Source organism: Epinephelus moara, chromosome 13 (assembly GCF_006386435.1).
Source record: "Epinephelus moara isolate mb chromosome 13, YSFRI_EMoa_1.0, whole genome shotgun sequence".
In the NCBI taxonomy this organism is placed as follows: domain Eukaryota; kingdom Metazoa; phylum Chordata; class Actinopteri; order Perciformes; family Serranidae; genus Epinephelus; species Epinephelus moara.
In genome coordinates, this window is record NC_065518.1 from 18,496,963 (window position 1) to 18,517,438 (window position 20,476).

At 40.3% G+C, this 20,476-nt stretch overlaps 1 protein-coding gene across 1 annotated transcript in view; it reads right to left on the reverse strand.

Moving 5' to 3' along the window:
- Positions 1-10,431: 10,431 nt before the first annotated feature.
- The window catches only part of LOC126400092 (protocadherin-15-like), a 356,244-nt gene continuing 346,199 nt past the window's right edge, over positions 10,432-20,476 (reverse strand). The window contains exons 38-40 of the mRNA XM_050060553.1: positions 17,859-17,988; positions 15,490-15,696; positions 10,432-11,879 (exon numbers count right to left, since the gene is read on the reverse strand). Of these exons, the coding sequence (XP_049916510.1) occupies positions 11,100-11,879; positions 15,490-15,696; positions 17,859-17,988 (1,117 nt within the window). The 3' untranslated portion in view covers positions 10,432-11,099. The remainder of the gene's footprint in view (positions 11,880-15,489; positions 15,697-17,858; positions 17,989-20,476) is intronic.

The window sequence follows — 20,476 nt, forward strand, 5'->3', positions numbered from 1 at the left end:
CATACCATACTTTGACTTTTTTCGTGGAAAAAAACCCCCGACATACTATACTATGACTTTTTTTGTCTGGAAAAAAAAAAAAAGATATACTATACTATGATTTTTTTGTGCCACAAATTTGACATACTATACCAAAACTTTTTTCATGGAAATCATCGACATACCATACTATGACTTTTGTGGAAAAAAATAAAATAAAATCAACATGCTATAGATTGACTTTTGTAAAAAAAAAAAAAAAAAAAAAAAAAAATCAACATACTATACTATGACGTTTTTTGTTGAAAAACAACGACATACTATACCATGACTTCATTCATGTAAAAACAAAAAGACATGCTATACTTGAAACGGATGTGTTTACGACCCAATTGCAGCACAGCAGACACACAGGTACAGTTGGTAATGACTTCAGTGTAGTTTGCAGCAGGCACAGAAAAATGCAGAGGAAATGTCCAGCAGTTGAAAATCCCCACAGCATACACACTGAAACCAAAACAACCAGAGTCTCTGTTCAACAGGGAGTCACAGGTTGGATCAAAGAAACTCGCACTGTTGCAACAAGGCAGGAAATCTCCACACAGCCACGGGAACAGGCAGACTGAAACCAGAAGGGGAAAAGCAGAACTTGTGGTTGGGGACAAACAGCTGAGGAAATTACCGGGATTCAGGCAAGGTTAGCAACAGGAAATCAGTCCAGGAAGTAGTGCTGGAGAGTCTTGCATGCAAAGTAGCGAAGAACAATCTGGCAGTGAGTGTGTGGAGAGCAGGAGTCTTTATACTGGGCCAGTCTGATTGAAAGCAGGTGAGTGGAGTTGCCTTGATGAGATGGGTGTGGCTGGCAGTCAGAGCAGTCAGAGTGGAGCAGAGGTGGGGTGAATGGAAAAGTACTGCATGAGGTGAGCAAAATGGCAGAAGTGTGACAATAGGCTCTTTCGAGATGAACTGCGCCTCGCCTGAAAAGTAGACGAGAGCAGGCGGCCGCAGCGGGGGGCGGTGACAAAAAGCTGCGGTGAAGTCGGACAGTTTCCCGACAGTTTCCAGCAGCCTTCAGTCCGTACGGGAAGTCACAGACACACTAACATCCTGTCTGGAATGATGTCAATTCATTAAAAAAATGATCAGACCCATATATCAGTTTGTTTTCGCCTTCAGTCACACAACATGTTTTCTGTTCACAGAATAAACCTTCAGATCAGACTAATACAATCTTAATCTCTAAAATTAAACAAAAATGAGTAGTTTATCTAAAACGTCATATTGTTGAGTCGGCATCTTAACCAGTCAGCTGTTAGATCAGGTGAGAGCCAGGCGGTGCAGTCGGTGGAGAGCAACTGCAGCGCCTGGCTCTACAAACTGCGGCCGCCTCGCTCTCGACGGCTTTATCGCCGTCCACTTTTGTAATACGTCAGAGCAAGTCGGGATGAAGTCGGACACAAAACTAACCGGCATGCGTTGTGCGCTGATCGCCGGTGATCGAATCTGCGCAGGACTGGCTCATCTCGAACGAACCTATTACTATGATGTTTGTTGTTGGAAAACAGCGACAAATTATACTATGACTTTTGTTCAAGGATAAAATCAACATATTCTATTATGTTTTTGTGCAAAAACATCGACATACTATACTATGACTTTTTTCATGGAAAAAATCAACATACTATACTATGACGTTTGTTGTTGAAAAAATCGACATATTATACTATGACTTTTTTTGTGGAAAAAACCCCAACATGCTATACTATGACTTTTTCATAGAAAACATCAACACACTATACTTTGACTTTTTTTGTGGAAAAAAAAAAAATCGAAATATTATCCTATAACTTTTTGATGGAAAAAATTGCCATAATATACTGTGACTTTTTTGTTGAAAAAACTTGACATACTATACTATGACTTTTTTTGTGGAAAAAAAAATCGAAATATTATCCTATAACTTTTTCATGGAAAAAATTGACATACTATACTATGACTTTTTTGTGGGAAAAAACTTGACATACTATACTATGACTGTTTTCATGGAAAACATCGACATACTATACTATGACTTTTTTTGTGGAATAAAAATCAACATACTATACTATGACTTTTTTCAAGGATACAATCAATATACTATACTATGACCTTTTGTGCAAAAAACTTCACATACTATACTATGACTTTTTTCATAGAAAACACTGACATGCTATACTATGACTTTTTTCATAGAAAACACTGACATGCTATACTATGACTTTTTTGTGGAGAAAAAAAATCGACATACACTATGACTTTTTCATGAAAAAAAATCGACATACTATACTATGACCTTTTGTGCAAAACACTTGACATCCTATACTATGACTTTTTTCATAGAAAACATGGACATACTGTACTATGACTTTTTTGGGGATAAAAAATCGACATACTATACTATGACATTTTGTACGGAAAATAAAGTCGACATATTATACTATGAGTGTTTTTGTGGAAAAAAAAATCAACATACTATACTATGACTTTTTTCATGGAAATAATCAACATACTATACCATGACATTTTTTACGGAAAATAAAGTCGACATACTATACTGCCCTACAAAGCCTAAGTGCAGTAACTATGCGAAGGGTAAAACTGAGAAAAATGGCTTTAAAGTTTGGTTTTGAGACAGATTTTGTAGTTACTGCAAATTTTATACGTTTTTTTCTCTAAAACTAAGCAAAATTGAACTCTGAAACTTTGTTACAAGATAAAACAGATATCAAGGATTTTTACTTATAACTCAATTTTGACCAAAAATGTAGTTACTGCACTTAGGCTTTGTAGGGCAGTATAGTATGAGTGTTTTTGTGGAAAAAAATCAACATACTATACTATGACTTATTTTGTGGGGAAAAAATTGACAGACTATACTATACTATGCTATACTATACTATACTATACTATACTATACTATACTATACTATACTATACTATGACTTGTTTTGTCGAAAAAAATCGACATACTATACTATGACATTTTGTATGGAAAATATCGAAACACTATACTATGACTTTTTTGTGGAAAAAAATAGACATACTATACTATGAATTTTTTGTGTAAAAAAAAAAATCAACCTACTCTACTATAACTTTTTTGGAAAAGAAAAAAAATCAACATGCTATACTATGACTTTTTGTATGAAAAAAATCTGATTTGTCATACTATGGCTTTTTTAGTGAGAAACAAATAGATATACTATAGTATGACATTTTTTAATGTTAAAATCAACATGCTACACTCTCAATTTTTTTTTTGCAAAAAAACTACACCTTGCCTTTTTTTATGGAAAAAAAATCGATATATCAACTATGACTTTTTTTCAATCCACATACGATACTATACATATTATATAGTATGTACTTTACTCCTTTTTTCTGAATAAAATTTACATACTTTACTAAGAGTTTTTAAATGACAAAAAAATCAACATAGTGTACTATGAATTTTAAATTAAAAAACACATCGACATACAATACTATGATTTCTTTAATGATAAAAAAATTGTTTTAAGGACAGTTTATAACACAATTTAGTGTATATCTATCTTTTGGTAATTCACTTTTTATTGTTCTTTCACAGCGCATTAAAAAGACCAACATGAACATGGACATGAACAACGGTTAAACAAAAATAACCAAAATTCTAATGCAAAATACACACACAAAAAAAAACAGTTAAATAAACTAATCCTAAAATACAAATACATATATATCTACATACACAGGGTAAACATTTTGCAGATCTCTCTGGTCTCCTTCACTCTCACAGTCATCACCTCACATCCTTTTGTTATCAGACATTTGTCATAATCAAAACATGACCTATCATGTACAAGAAAATCCCAAAACAGCACTTCTCCTGTCAACCATTCATTATCACATTCATGTAGGGACCTTATATGTTCAGAAATACATCCTCCCCGTTGTTCAGCCTAAAAATCAGCTGTTCATTGCTGGCTATTTTGGTCATTTCCCCCATCCATTCATTAAATGGAATAATAACTGGCTGCCCTGTACTAGTTTTGGTAACTGTGTTTGAGGTAATAAAGGGAGTTTTCGTTGTGCAGACATTATACAGCTTTTTTAATTGCAGATATTTCCAAAAGTCCTGTTTAGGGACTCTGTATTTAGTTGCCAGTTGTTAGACAGACATAAAATTATCATCTTTGAAAACATCTCCAGTGAAGATAATCCCTGCCTCAACCCACGACTTCCAGTAAAGAGTTATTTTACTGACTTTAAATAGTTTGTTATGCCAGAGAAATGATTTCTTAGTAAAGGACGGGTTAAGCCCAGTAAGACGATGTAATGTTTCCCAGGTTTCCATTGCAAACAGTAACAATGGATTCTTAAATGGAATTTCACCCCTAGTTTGTGAAATAAAGGCCTGTAAGTTCTTTTTCAATCAAGACCCAACCTGGAGCTCATTTCTCTGCGATATGAATTTTGGCCAACTGATTAAGAGAAAAGGCATAGTGGTTAAAAGATATTTTATGGTTAACTATACTATGACTTTTTCATCGAAAAAATTGACATAATATACTGTGACTGTTTTTTTTAATACTAAATAAGCAATAAATTTAATAATTTAATAATAAATAGGATTTTTTTTTACATCATACTTTACTATGACAATTTAATGCCATATATGACAGTTATATGGCAATTGGTTTGTTATGACTTTTGTAATGACATTTTATGACATACCACAATATGAATTACATATAATATACAATCACTTTTTTATTTCTTTATATCATACTTTACTATGATTCTTTTTTTAAACTGAATTTTTTGTGACATTTTTATGACATACTCTATAATGACCATTTTTTAGTGACATTTAAGTATACACTATACTCTTGTACTACTTTTGTACAACATATTATACAACATATTATTTTATGTTGTTTTTTTTTTTACATGATGGACTATGACTATTTCACCTCACAGTATTTTTGACTTTCCTATGAAACTGTTCATGGCATACTGTATTTTGACATTGTTATGACATTTTAAGGGCATACCATTCTGTGACTAACTGCTACATGACACACTGCGCAATAACTTTTCAGTGACATATCTATTGTTTTAAATGAGTTAGGACAATAATCCAATGATGCACCTTAAATTCTCCACAAAAATGGTCCCCCAACATCAGAATAAAAGTTTGCCATGCCATCACAGTCTCTGACATAAAACCCAAAGAACAGCTGTAGGATGAGCTGAAGAGCAGAGTCCACAACCTTGGAATTTGCAGGACCGTGAGGAAGTCTGTACAGAGTAAGGGCCTCAGATCCCGTGCCATGTGTTCACCTACCTTGTCCCGCATCATTGCAGAAGACCTGTTATCCTGGCAAGGGGAGGCTGGCCAACATATGAAATTACATAATAACTGTGACAAAGAAGATTTGTTTCATGCTAAGAATTTATTGTTTCTTTGAATTGTTACTTCAATTACAGGTTAGAGCTTTATAAATATTCTTAAATGAAAGATCATGAGGGTGTTACCAAAGACATTTGTCGCATCTTGTTTTGCTTATTTTTGCTAAACACTGCCAACTGTGGAGTGCACTGTATGGTAGCTGGAGAACAAAGCTTAAGTGTGTTTGTGTGTGTTAAAGTTTTTTTTATATTATTGATGTATTACTCTTTCGAATAAACCTTGCATTCAGTTAGTCATATTATTTCTCTTGTGCCTTGTTTCTATCCCGTTTATTTGAAATATGTTTGATGATTGACACAGTGACCCAAGGAGTTATGCAAACTTACTGTTCAGTTGTGCTGTCTTACAATCATTGTTTATTACATATAAGTTAGTGTGTGTGGTGTGTGTCTTAAAATATATGGAAAGGGTCTCAACTTTAGCACCAGAGTCCTGCATATATCCTGTCCACAGTAGTCTGAAAGCTTTAGTTAGTTTGCAGTCAGTTTAGCTACTTTTCACAATACAACTTTTTACACTCTTCCTGTCCAGTGAAAACAAAACAAAACAATACAACAACAAAAAAAAGAATTTGAATATTTTTGATATTGTGTACTACGAGGCAGGATTTGGAGTTTGGAGGAAATGGCCACTTTAGAATGAAAATACAGACAGTACTTATTCACCCTCATGCCGACTAGAAGTCCAGTGTAGTTTTTTAATTGCGAGACTCGAGAACTAGCACCACCACTAGCCATCAGGGCAGGCTAACTGACCACGGTTAAGTCTTTTCAAGTCAATTTTGCATGCCACGGCTTCAGGGCACTTGGATTATGACGGATGAGCCGTTCTGACGTTTTTGAAATGCATTAGTGGAGTTTTATTACATTTTCAAAATGTGGGTTCCGCGCACTTTAAGTGTAGTTGTTATTCCGGCTGGCTGTTGTCCTCCGATACCCCGAACGAGTTTTGTGGATTAAAAAACTACACTGGACTTCTTGTCAGTAAGTACTGTCTGTATTTTCATTCTAAAGTGGCCATTTCCTTTAACTCTGGGTTTTCAGTACTATGAAGCATGGTTCTCTTTTTACTGGGATAAATCACCTTGGTAACTAACCTGCTCTGGAGCACAGCCTGTCAACACCCCAACCCCTGACCAATCCGATCACTGAAGAAAAAAGTATTCATGGACGAAAGTCTGGAGTCTCAGGTATAAAACAATCAGCCTGTATATTGTTCGAGGTCAGTAGAATCATTTAATTGTTCCAGGGCTCTATTTCCACTGGTTTTAAAACAGAGCTTCTGATAAAGGGAGAGATCGTTAACAAAACTGAACTCACAATTTTAACAGGATTTTAACTTATGCAAAGTTTATTTGAGTCTGCAGTGACAGTGATGATATTTTACACTCTGATTCCATCACTGCAGCTCAAAATAACATGAGAACTGGGAAAAGGTGATGTTTTGGTAATAAAATAATCCACACACTGTTAATTGAATTTAAGTCTTGGGCCAATGGTGACTTTTTGAATACTATAACCAGTGTTTATAGATTTTCCTGTTCTACCTGCTCGCTTTTTTCACATGAAAGCGCTCGTGGCTGAATAGGAAAACCCAGAGTTGACTGAACTAGTTGATAACCAGCTTTGTGGTACAGAGTATCCAGATGGCCAATGTTTGGGTTAGTTAAGCCAAAGCAACCAAAAGATATCCTGGGTCGTAGTACAGGCCTCAGATGGAGATTGCATCGACACAAAGCTGAAAACATATCTGTTTTTTGACACCATGAAAAGCTTTTAGAGACACGTAGCTCTCACAGGAAAGCAACACTACAAACATATGATAATTTCATTTAATATCATGAGTTGCTGAAAATTTAAATTAGCCCAACATTAAGCATCTACAGCAGGTGTTAAGGAGAACAGTACATAATCTGCAATGTAACTACTATATTCAAGTACTTGTTTCTTTTTGAGGTGCATAATGACACCATTTGAGCTAAAACAAAAGCAGGAAGGACACTCTGTAACTGTGTTTGTACATTTGCTCTTCATGCAGCCTGTCAGTAAACTTCATCTCAAATGAATTTGTACAAAACATTAGTTTGAAGCACACACAGTAAATCAGCTTTGCTTTTGGCCCAAATGCCTCTTTTACCATAATTTCAGCCACTAATCAAATCTTTTGCGCCTCTGTCACTGATTAATGAGCCGAGTTCATTCTGCCTCCTCCTCTAATAAAGCACAGTGGACTCAGGAATCACTGACATAATCAGCTCATTTAGTTGAATCAATAACAGCGGCTCAGGCGTGCCCTTCCTTCCAGAAACTGTTTAAAATATTACTCTCCGGTACAGTCCGCTAATTCCGGGTAATAAGGAGCACTCTGTTTCAAATATCATCAATGGTGTGGCAACCTCTGTTGAGTTCCTTAATACAAAATTATGCAGTCATCAAATTAAATGTGAGAGTTTTAAAACTTGGTCATTCTGCAGCTTAATGGTCCGGCTTCGCTCAGACTTCAAATAAAATAATTCACTGTTCCCAGTTAGAAAACTCTCCCACCCTTGTCATGATGAGCTCTGACGAGAGAGAGAGAGAGAGAGAGAGAGAGAGAGAGAGAAAGAGAGAGGGATCCATGAGCACTATTAAGTGGATCTCTCAGGGATCTGGTGGGATGAGGGGATTTAGAATAAACTCTTCAGTTTTAACAAGAAACTAAGTGGAAAACTTTTCTGAATCTCACAGCCTGGAATAGAGTTAAAGCTTGTATCTGTCTCCCTTTGAGTCTTCCATGAGTAATGTACATGTAAATGGTAAGTTTGCTATGTTTCATCCTGGACCCTATTTTTGTGTCTAAGTGACACACTGACAGCCAAATGAACATTTTTTCTGTACTTATCAGTGGTCTGTTTGTTATTGTGACCAAGTCTCGCTCAGCAAGAAGTCTTGTTCTGAAATCTCACGAGAGGTGACTCGAGAAGTGAAGCCCAGTTTCCACTGAGCAATATGGTATGGTTCAGTTCAGTACGCATTTTTCCCGTTTCCATTGTGAAAAGTTGTGGATGGTACCAATGGAACCGTTCCGTACCATCCACATTTTTGGTCCCCCCTCTGTTGGGGTACCTAGCACACAGATCTGGTACTAAAAGGTGGAGCTGTGAACACTGCAGTCTGTTGATTGGTCAATAGAGGACGGTCACTCTGCTCAGGGCTGAGTTGTATCTGGTTTTGAGGCTCATGTAACCACTGTTCATACTGTGGAGAGTTTTATTACTAAACTGTAACTATAAAATGAAAGGATGTTTTGCTGCCTCTCACAGCAGCTGGAGTTCGAGAAAAATAATTCACTGGGTCGACTGCCGTCAACTTTTAAGGTGGGACGTTTACTTGTAATGTTACTTAATGCATGAGTTGATGAGGTGAATCCATCAGCACGCCTTAAATTTCACTTTAACAACATTGACTATTTAATTTTTATAGTCTCTCTTGGGTGACATAAGGCCCGTTTCCACTTTAGAAGTTCCTGGTACAATTTGGGGGGCAGGAACTTTACAGGAACGTCCTCTCGCTCGGCCCTCTCAACCGCCGTTGAGGGACAGGTTCCTGTAAAGTTACCGGGCTCTGGATGTGACGTAATCGTTGCGAGACCATTTTGACCGGGGCGATGCCGGCTATTTTGTTGCTTTCTGTTGCACACATCCCGCCTTGAGTATATCCAATCAGCACCAAGTAAAACCCAAGCCCCACCCAGGAGTTTTTCGAGGCCGTTCTGAGTACCTACTCTGAGGCAGGGACTTGTTTAGCCCCTGTAAAAGTTCTGGAACTCTGTCCTTCGGGGGTGGTTCCTGCGGTGGAGACACGCACCAACGGCCCCGGCCCCGTAAAATTACTCCAAAGTTCCTGCGGTGGAAACAGGCCTATACACTTTTAGTAATGAGTGGATCTTCACGTGTTTAAAAATATATATTAATTTTGACGGGATTATGTGAACGTCATATATTCTAATCCTCACTCTGAGAAAAAAAAAAGAATTGTGGGGCGTTGTTCCTATGGGCTATAAACCAGGTGCAGACTCTTGATACCATGTCTGAAGGGTTACTTTTGGTTCCAAAGGTACTGTACCGAAAGTGTTTGGTGGAACCGGGGCTCTAGTGTTATCTAAAAGATTTTCAGTGTCATGGCTAAATATTTAGTTGATTTATATAATGTGGAGAAGTTGGCGAGATTTCAGAATGAGACTTCTCCTTGAAACGGATTTGGTTATACACACTAACCAACAAACCTGATCAACAAAGGTAAAAACAAAGGCTTAATACAATGAAGGGATCCTTTCTATAATGTTGCCAGACATCTGTAATAACAATCTGGGCCCTGTCAGTGACAAACACCAGCAATTTTAGTGAACATAAATTGATGGAGCACAGTTGTCCATAGGGATTACATTGCAGTCCTTGTCCTTGTAGTTGCAGCCGTCTCTTTCAATACTGCACCACTTTCAGAAATTATTGTCTTCATTAGTCCAGGTTGAAAAAGACCTAAGTGTCTCTTTAATATGTCGTATTATATGCACTTAGGACCTGTAAATCTTAGCAGGAGGAACTTAACCAACCCTTTTAGAGATTAAAGCCTCATGATAAGAATATTGTGACTTCTTAAAATATGCCAAAAGTTAGAGAAGATTGATACATCTCTCTTGTCTTCTCATCTGACTCTGCAAGAAAGCCTAAAGAGTGTACATCAAAAATGTCAAACTATTCCTTTAAAATAACCATTAAAACAGTTTCAAGAACAGAGAGCGAAGCTCCGAAATGTACCCAAGAACAAAGTATTGAATCTGCAGATCTGAACCAGAAAAGCATTGACTCCATTAGACCTTAACAAAGTCACATCTCACCACGGTCATGTCATGTTAGTTCTGGATAGAGGAGACACCAATACAGCACCCAGTTAGCCAAACTCCACGTTTCAATGGATGAAATAGTCTTTTTATTTGGATAAAGTTTGCCAAGCAACTTGACAAGGATAAAAAGGCAAGTTTGAACAATACAAGACTTCATGTGTCAATGCAAAGTGTCAGGCAAGATGAGTCGCACCAGTAGCTGTAATACTGAATGAAACGAGTGCGGTGACACCAGTCGCTTAAAGGGCCATAAAAAGTTCACAGACTTTTTCCTCAAGTTTCCATCATTATCTCTTAGCAAAGTAGAAATATAACAAGTCCTCTCATTCTAGGTCCAGTTCTCCGCAGGGGGGTTGCCGCTCTTAGATCAGTTGGGCTTTAGGGACGCTCTGATTGGAATATTGAGCAGATACAAAACAGACATTTCATTAAGTAAATCAGCAAACAGCCAATCAGATGCCGAGTTACTTGCTTTTTCTTATATATTTTCATCATCTGTCTCTGAATTTAAACAAAAATAAAGAAATTATTTGAGTCAATATGTGAGGAATCTTACATCTTAATGAAATTCAGTTTGAACACCAGAAAATGCTAATTCACCTTTTAGCTGAGCACCAATCTGTTAATAAGATGTCTTTTAATTGGATTGGAGCATCCCCATTAGTTCCACAACTAATGAACAGAAATGATGTCTGAACGCTTTAATGATCTTGGCAATAAGGAGCGAGCACAGTGGAGTCACGATCAGTCAGAGTTTAGTCATGGGTATGTGAAGGCTGTTCCACGGGCCCATCCATAATTCCTCCTCATCCGACTGCGTTCTGTCACTCGGGCACTCCAACGGCTCCCCCATAACAAGTCCGTCGTCCTCTTCATCATTACTGCCGTCTACCTTCGACTCTCTCTCGCCATCATTCAGCTCCTCTCTCTGTGCTGTGCTCTGAGGCGGCTCTGTGCCGCCCTGCGCCGCTCTGAGCAGGTTTGATTTAGACACTACGCAGTCAGGGCCCGTGTTGCTGGTGCTGGTCGACCCTAAAGAAACGCTGCATTGTCGAGTGTTAAACACATTCAGAGTTTTATTGTTGTCAGTGTTAGAGAAAGAGGAAGTGGCCGTCGCAGAGGCAGCCATTCCCGAACTTTGGAAGGTGCGCAGCGTCTTGCACCCGCTGTCTGCTGCCGCCGCTCTGGGATGGTTCAGGGGGACTCTTTCCTCCAGCGTGGCAGCCATTTTGTCAAGTTTTTTAAAGTGCTTGGCCAGCCGTGAGCTGAAGACGGGGGAGGTGAGTTTGAGGTTGTTGTTCGTGGTGGTGGTGTGAGTGTGTGTGGGGCCTGTGGTGTTTACTGTGCGTCGGGTGCGGATGATGGAGCCATTCTGGGCCACGTAGATGCTGCCGTTAACGTTAGCGTGGCTGTTGAGGGTGGAGGGTATGCGGCTGCGTTGGGACTCTGGCATACTTTCTTCACCGGTGGAGCTGGTCTCATATTCCCGGTCCACCACCAACTTGATCCGACGTTTTCTACTGCCGTGCTGGAAAAACACAGAAATGCCACAAAGACAAGATGTCATTAAACTTATGACACAAGGCTGAGAGAATCTGTTCTTATAAAGCCCTGTTCACACACAGGAACACAACTCAAGATTTGAGGCAAAAATGTGAAAAAAAAAACTTGTGTTCTGTTCAGTGTCTGTGTGATCAAGGCTTACTTGAACATTTTCACTAGAACTTAAATCATTTTCAAGTATGGACAAGAAGACTACAGCAACCAATAACTCAATCAATGAACATTATGACATGTGAGTATTGTTTTAAGAAAGACAAACCACAGCGGACAGTGACATCAGAGCACTGACCACAACCTCAGTCCATTTCTACAGCAGACAGAGTGAGAACTTTGACCAGCAGAGGTCAGGAGAAAACAACAATGTTGAGCCTCTGTTATCTCAAATGTAATTTGTGACCATTTTCGTTTACTTTTTACCTTTTAAGATGTTTGTCCTGTAAAGTCAAGAAAGCAGCAGCTTTCACTCACACTGCAAACACACTACACAGCAAAGACAGGTCAGTGCAGCAGTGTTTACTCCAGGTTTTTTATATTAAATAAGACAGTAGGTAAAGAAATAACCTGGGTTTCACGCAAACGTTACTTTCTACTAAACTGTATTAACAGGCAGAACCACTTCTTCTCCTTATATACTTTATGTGTTGAATGATTTGGCTTTTTGCAGTAAGGTTGGGAAAAAAATTGTGCTATATTTCCAGTAGATTAGACACTTTACAGCAGGCGAAACGTTTTTGCACAAGTCAAAAATATAAACAAACATCTTATCGATCACTTTATATAGCGTCCATGTAAACAGTTAAAGGGATAGTGCACCAAAAATGAAAATTCAGCCATTATCTACTCACCCATATGCCGAGGGAGGCTCTGGTGAAGTTTTAGAGTCCTAACATCCCTTGCAGAGATCCCAGGGGAGAGGAGGTAGCAACACAACTCCACCTAATGGAGGCTTACAGCACCCCAGATTCAAACGTCCAACATCCATAGCGCAGTGCACAGAGAGGCAGTTAGAGTTACAGGCTACAATGAGTTTAAAAACGACTTTTTATGTCGGGGCTTCAGGACACTTGGATCACTAAGGACGAGCAGTATGGAGATATTTTGTGGTTTCAATTTTGTGTTTTTGGACTTTTGAATCTGGGGCGCCGTCAGCCTCCATTAGGTGGAGTTGTGTTGCTACCCCCTCTCCCCAAAGGATGTGAGGACTCTAAAACTTCACCTGAGCCTCCCTCGGCATATGGGTGAGTAGATAATGGCTTAATTTTCATTTTTGGGTGCACTATCCCTTTAAGTCGGAATCTCTGATCAATATGAATTCACTCAGGTTGAAGAAATATTGTCCAAGTTACCGCAGCCACTGATTCAAAGCAGCCTTTGAATCATGTACGGCTTCAATAGAAGAAATCACTGAGGAAATGCTTTTAAAGATATACTGTATATTAATATCCACACTAGATGTAACTCTGTTTAATACAAATCACTCTGACAGTAAAACCTCCTCTATGTTAGGTCAGAGCAAACACTGCTGCACACACACACTTTGGGAGAAAAGAAAAGGGCTCTTGTGAAAATAACTGCACAGTATGACCCTCAGTTTTTTTCATTTAACCCTGATAGTATGGAAGAAAGAATACAGAGAAAGAAAACATCTTCTCCCCCAGCAGATAACAGAAGGACTGACTGATACAGGGAGAATGACGGACACAGAAAAAGAAATGACTAATGAAAGAAGCCTGCGCGAACCTTAGATGCAACAAAGAGAGGTCAGTGAATAACAATGTTTGAGCTACAGCGGCAGAGAAATAAGCAGCTGCAAGCGGCGCTTTCACAAAAGGCAAAAGTCAGCTCAGGAGAAAAGCTACGGAAGTAAACCAGCCGACCGTTTCTATCAGAGAACGAGGGCTGTCATAAAGGAAGAAGAGGGAGAGGGGGATAGGCTGATTGGAAAAAAAGGGGATTCGAGATACGAGCGAAATAAAAAGGCAAGGACCCACAGGAAAAGATACTCTGAGAGGGCAGCAGATGATGCGCAGGCAGTTTAAACTCCTGTGAACGTAAATCACACCAAACAAGGGGAAAAAGAGAGATTACAGTAATAAATTCCACCCAGGTAATGACTGCACACCCAATCCAGGCATTTTCACTGAGATCTTACTTAGCGGCAAAGAATTTGGAGGGGCTAAGGCCTCATCTGCATTTCAATCGGCCGACTCATTTTCCAAATCCCCCTCTTCTTCATCCTCGTCTCCGTGGCCGCTGCTTCTCTCATCCTCCTCTGTGTCCTCGATGATGGGTGACAAGTCGTCTGAGGTGTCCATCATGCCCGAGCTGATGTCTGATTGGATGGTTCGCCTGCTCGGCGATGACTTTCGGGATCCTACACTTTCAGCCCCTTCCTCCTCTTCCCCTGATTCATCTCCTTCGCTCTCCTCCTCTATTGTTTCATGTGAAGAACGAGAGTGTCGAGAAGTCTGAGGCCTCGCACTACGAACTGTAGAAGCTGAGGATCTTGAACTTTTAGAGTCGCTGCTGCTGTTTCTATCTATGGAGTGGCTGCTTCTGCTTCCTCGCTTTAATTTGGCACTATTTCTCCTCTTACTACTAACACTGTTGCTACTCGCAGTACTAACGCTACCCTTTGAGCGTTTTCTGCTTGACTCCTTCCTTTCATCCTCGCTCTCAAGCCCCGACTCCTCCTCAGTCTCTGACCCCTCTCCCTCCTCATCTTGGCTTCCACGCTCTGACTCTCTGTCTGTGTCAGGAGTTCCCTCTTCCTTTTCTGTTTCTGTGTCGGATTCGGTCTTGTCGCGCTCGGCTTTGACAGATGAAGTGGGGCTACTTGCATCAGAGGGGCTAAATTCTGATGGAGACTCCTTGCTGCCACTTCCTGTTTCTGAATCACTGTCATGAAATCGTTTCTCTGTCTTCCACCACATCTCAGAGGAGCTATTCTCCCCTCCTAGCTCCCACCGCCCCCTCTCCTCCCCTGTGGCTCTCTCAGACACTGATGCAGAAACGCTCATATCTCCTATGGAGCCATACATCTTCCTACTGTTCTCCTCTCCCCTCTCCCAGCTTTTTTCATCCATCCACTGTTCGTCTCCCACCCTGGCAGGTCCCTGGAGCCTTCTGGAGAGGGAGATAAGACTGAGGGCCTCGCTCAGCTTTTGTTTCATTGGTGGGGGTTTGCTGGCTTCAAAGGACGTCTGGAAATAACTGCCGTCGATGACCACGCCGCCGTCCAAGCTGGCAAAGTGGCCAGGGAGCTCTCCCCTGTGCCCTGGCCTGATGCCTTCCCCTCCATCGGCAGCATTTCTCATCCCATTGTTTGTAACACCACCTCTGCTTCTTCCTCTTGTTTCCATCTCTCCTCTGCCTCCTCTTTCCCTTCCTCTCTCTGTTGCTTCATCTCTCCCTCCCCCCGTGTTTTCTTGTCTCCCTGCTTCCACTCTCTCAAATCCCCTCCCTCGACCTCCTTCTCCCTCTTCCACCGGCCTGACTCTGGCTTTGTTCCACGGTGGGTGGATGGCGGGCGGCTGCCCAGATGTTTTACTACCAGAGGACAGCAGGGTGCTCACTCTCATCACGGCCTTCAACCTGGCGGCCGCACTGGAGCTCTTGGGCTTTGTGTTCACGGCTGCACCACCCTCTACCTGTTGGTGTGTGTCGCCCTCAGTTCTTGGGGCTGCCGGGGTCTTTCTGGATGGCCCATGAGGAGGTGGAGGACGAGGCTGGAGGTAGGCAGGGTGTGGGGCTAATCTACCTCCTTGAATCTGTCTCCTCACCTGTTGTCACAATGACATTAATCCAGAACCAAATAAGAACATTTAGGAAAAGAACAACAATTGACATTTTAACTGCACAAAATATCTTCTCACCTAGGGATGTCCTGACCAAGTTTTTTTTGTACCTGATACTCAACCGAGCCAACCTGAATTAACTGTGTTCCACTGAGTGTTTATTTTTTTAGTCATCTGTACGTCTTTTGTGTTAATTAGGCTACATTAATGGATTACTGTTATTGGCTTTTTGCCCCCGGAATTTTTGTTTGAGTGTGACCATTGTCGGTTCTCCTCCACACACAGTGAAACACCATGAACCATAAACGCACAAGACTTTCACACTGAGTTGAAATGAAAGGAGTGCTCATAATTTTGGTAAAAAACACAAACAGTCTCGTACTGCATTTTTGCTGCTGTTTATGGTATGTGGTGTTTTGCTGTCTTAATACACATACAGGAGCTCAGCTGAGTGGAGGAGAGAAAGACAACAGGAGAGTTGGAGACAGCTTCACTCCAAGTATCCCTGCATTAATGCTTCCTGCGTAAAAACACCTGTGTGACAGCTGACATTAAACAAAGGATCGGATCCTCTGTGTAGCTCAATGTACCAGATCCTGATCAATTAAAAGATGCCTCGATCGGCCCAGATCCCGACCTTTGAGATTGGATTGAGATGCTTTTCTCAACTAACGCTCAGCAAGAAAGTGAATATGTCTATTTCCCAAAATGTTGAATTGTTTCTTTATAATTGTTGCATCCCAACCTTCAAAGCAGTCTAACTGTTGTATTAGTGTCATATTTTAAGGGACAATTCACCTCCAAATCACTTACCTGCAGTGCGATTTATCAATGTAAATTGATTTATCGGCTGTAGAGATGTCTGCCTTCTCTTGAATATAATGGAACTAGATGGCACTCCGCTTGTGGTGCTCAAAGTGCCAAAAAATACATTTGAAAAACTCAACAGCAATGTCTCTTTCCAGAAAAATACATTTGAAAAACTCAACAGCAATGTCTCTTTCCAGAAATCATGACCTGGTTACTCAAGGTAATTCACAGACCTTGTTGTGAGCAGTTTCATGTAGGAACTATTTTCTTTCTACCGAACTACACCCGCCAACTGTATCACTGACTCAATCAGAGATAGAAGCATTTATCTTTTAATGGGCGAGAGGCTCGTGCTCATAATAGTGTGAAATGTCAACATTAATGGCATCCTGACACCATTAATGTTGACATTTGGAAGTAAGAAAAAAGGTCTGCGGATTATCTTGAGTAACTGGGTCATGATTTCTGGAAAGAGACATTGCTGTTGAGTTTTTCAAATGTATTTTTTGGCACTTTGAGCACCACAAGCTGAGTGACATCTAGTTCCATTATATTCAAGAGAAGGCAGACAACTCTACCAGTGTTAATTTCATTGACGAAAACTATGCCGAAAATTTTTCATCAGCACCTTTTTTTCCATGACGAAAACATGACGACGTACATCTTGATAATAAAATTTAAAAAAAATTAAGGAAAAAAAAAAAAAAAAAAAAAAAGCAAGATCTGTGCTCCATTTTCGTTGACAAGACAAGATGTGACGAAAATGTCAGTGGTGCACTTTCAGACACTGAAAGCCGAGAATGGCCACGCTTGTAATTATCTTCAAATGCCGCATGAGCAACAGGCTGGTAAACGCCAGCAAAAACACTCACACTGGAGCAGCATCAGCCGTTGGTGCGACTTGTGACCTGCAATTCAGCAGTAAATAATCAGCCGTGTGTGTCTGACTGTGGATGGTGGAGCTGCTGAATGGATTTGTGGAGTGTGTTAAATGCAAAAACGACTAAAATGTGACTTTAACTAATGAGCATTTTCGTCTCAAGACTGAGACTAAATCTGAAACAGCTGTCAAAATTAACACTGTCCAACACTCGGCAACTCACATAAAGACAAGATTGATTAACTAGACTGATGAATGGCACTTCAGGTAAGAGGAAAAATATGTGGTGAACTGTCCCTTTAAAGACTCCTAAAGACCATGTTAGTTATCACGCGAAGAACACAGTTTTTATCACTTGAACTGAACTATACACTAACTCAGTACTTTAACTAATTTCTGTTTTGTCATTGTGCAACACCAATAAATGTGACTATGATCAATATTTTTTTGCATTTACCTCTGCATCAGACTCCTGCGGGCTGTAGTAGTAGCTGCCGTCGTCATCAACGACGACCTCTCCGTATTCATCGTAGAGGCCAGACGGTGAGATCAGTTTCCTGCGACTGCCGTACTGAGGAAGGTCATATCTGGACAGAGACAGGGAGCATTACAGATGAGCAATAACCAACAAGAAGCTGTGCAGCGCAGAAATTAAAAACTCTAAATTTTACTGTCACACATTTTTGTTATGTGAAATAATAAAAATCAAATAAATGGAATCTGTGGTGTTGTAGAACAGTTTCAGCCAATCAGAAGTAGAGACAGGAGGGAAATCTGCTTTACCAACAGAACTGTTGGACTTGGCCGACGCTTATCCACAGTCACTTAAAGCAATAGCACAGGGCAACACTGTGGTTTCTCTCTGATGATAAGCAGTGTCTAATGACTTGCCTAAGAAAAGCTGACTTAATCACAAAAGGAGCATTTTGTCGCCAGGAGACATTTTGTTAGCAGAAAACACTGGAATCAATTTTTCCTCCCTTTTGTCTCTCTCTTTGCCTGTTGCTGGGAGCGCTGCCTGGCTCCACCGGCCAAAAAACTGTGTTGTGCATCACCACTTGGGCTCGGTGCCCTGCGGCAAGCAACTCCGAGAGCTGGTGGGTCAAAAAACACATCTTTTCAAACGCTATCCTGGAAACAATATGTCCCAGTGTGATTAAAGTAACAAATCTGCTGGAAGTCCTTTGGCCTGGTTCCGTAACAGAGTTGTACTGAAAGTTGCCTTGTGTAATCACTCCGCTTACAGTCAACTGGTGGGAGAAGTTGCTCTCCTATTACACTAAGTAGCCAAGCAATAAACAAATGGAAGGAACACGTGGATGAGTGATGTGTGTGGGTAGGAAGGAGGGGAGGCGGAGGTGTGCTTGGGGAATAAAGGGGCGCAGGGAAGAAAGAGGAAACCATGAAGAGGTCAAAACGGAGCGACCAGGCCAGTCATAAATGTTAGTTATAATCCTTACAGTATGGCCTCTGCAAGCTAATGTAATGAGTCTTAACCTTCCACTAAAACCTGCTTATGGGATTTCACAGTCATTAACCCGCAGACTCAAACTGGAGTGCACACACAATCAAATTACTTAAAGGCTACAGCAAGTCTTTGCTTGGAGTAGTCTTTTCTTCCCCCCTTCTTTCCCTCTGTTCTTCCCTTCATCATTCCCCCATCCTTCCTCACTCCTCCTCGTGTCTCCACTAGGGGACACTCACAAACTGAGAATCACTCCATGCAGTTTAAAGTTGCCAGAATCACTGGCATCACAGCCCAGACATGATGGTGTGTTTTTGCAGTTGTCTCTGTGTATGGAACAAAACTGGGTCACTGGCCAGTTTCAGGAGGGTCTCCATATGTTGAGTGACTGTTTAATGATCAGCCCGAGGACATGTGATCATATCCACACAGTGAAGAGCCTGCACATGATTAAAGTGCTGTTACTGTATGCTGTAATAGTCCTTAAAATTTGTAGCAGCATGACTATATTTTTCTATAATTCAAATTCTTTATTTATCAATTCATTAAAATATGAACAAACCAACAGTATTGTTACTGGAACTCAACATATCCACAGGCACCTGGTCGCTACACATTCTTATACCCTTAATAGTAATTTAGCAACCACAGCGGTACAACTAAACACCACATCGTTACAGTTCAACAGACATATCACAAACAAAAAAGTCCGCCCATGACCTTTTAAAGCTTTCAACTTCATTGCTGACCCCAGCTAACATGTGTTCGTATGACACATTCTTACATAGATTCCTTCCACTTTTCAAAGTCTGGAGGTGATGTACTCTCCCAGAATCTGAGGATCACTCCAGCAGGTCTGACGACTCCGACATGTATCACAACAAGGTTATATTTTGATATACTCTGTAGTTCTGTTTGGTTCCCTACAAGGCATAACCTTGGTGATTATGGTATTGTCGTACCCAACCACTTCCCTATGTGATCCACAACTTTTTCCCAAAATGGATTAACCGGTTTACATTCCCAGACTGCATGTAGAAATGTTCCTGTTTCCGTGTGACAGTTCCAACATAAATTATTAGCCAGTAGACCCATCCTGTACAACTAAGAAGGAGTAACCTATGAATTGATTTATACTGAGCGGAGAAATACTACTGTGCATATTCAGTAAACCCACAAATAGAAATGATCTTTTCGTGTATGCACCAGATGAGTAATTCCATCCAACCGAATAGGTGCCATCTTGGCATCAAGTATCCATGTATTATTATACATCTATGGGAAAAACCTGCATGAAGTATAACAGATCCAAACAATTCCTCCCTACGATTCCACGTCAGCTCATTTTGTGCAACCACTGGTGCAGAAAGCATAACTGAGCCTTAAGAGTCAAAAACTGCTCTTGATTTCTGTTGTCTGTTAAATATGATGCAGGAATCAGGACACTGTTATCGTATTTCTTGGTCAGTAACAGTCAAAAAATAGTCCAACATAACTGCCAGTAAAACCATGGCGTGGCGCTTTTACTCTTCGGTTTGCATGAAAGAAATAAGATAACTTTCAATTAGTGCGTTTAAGGGTGCTTTCAGACCTAGAGTTGTCTTGCTTTG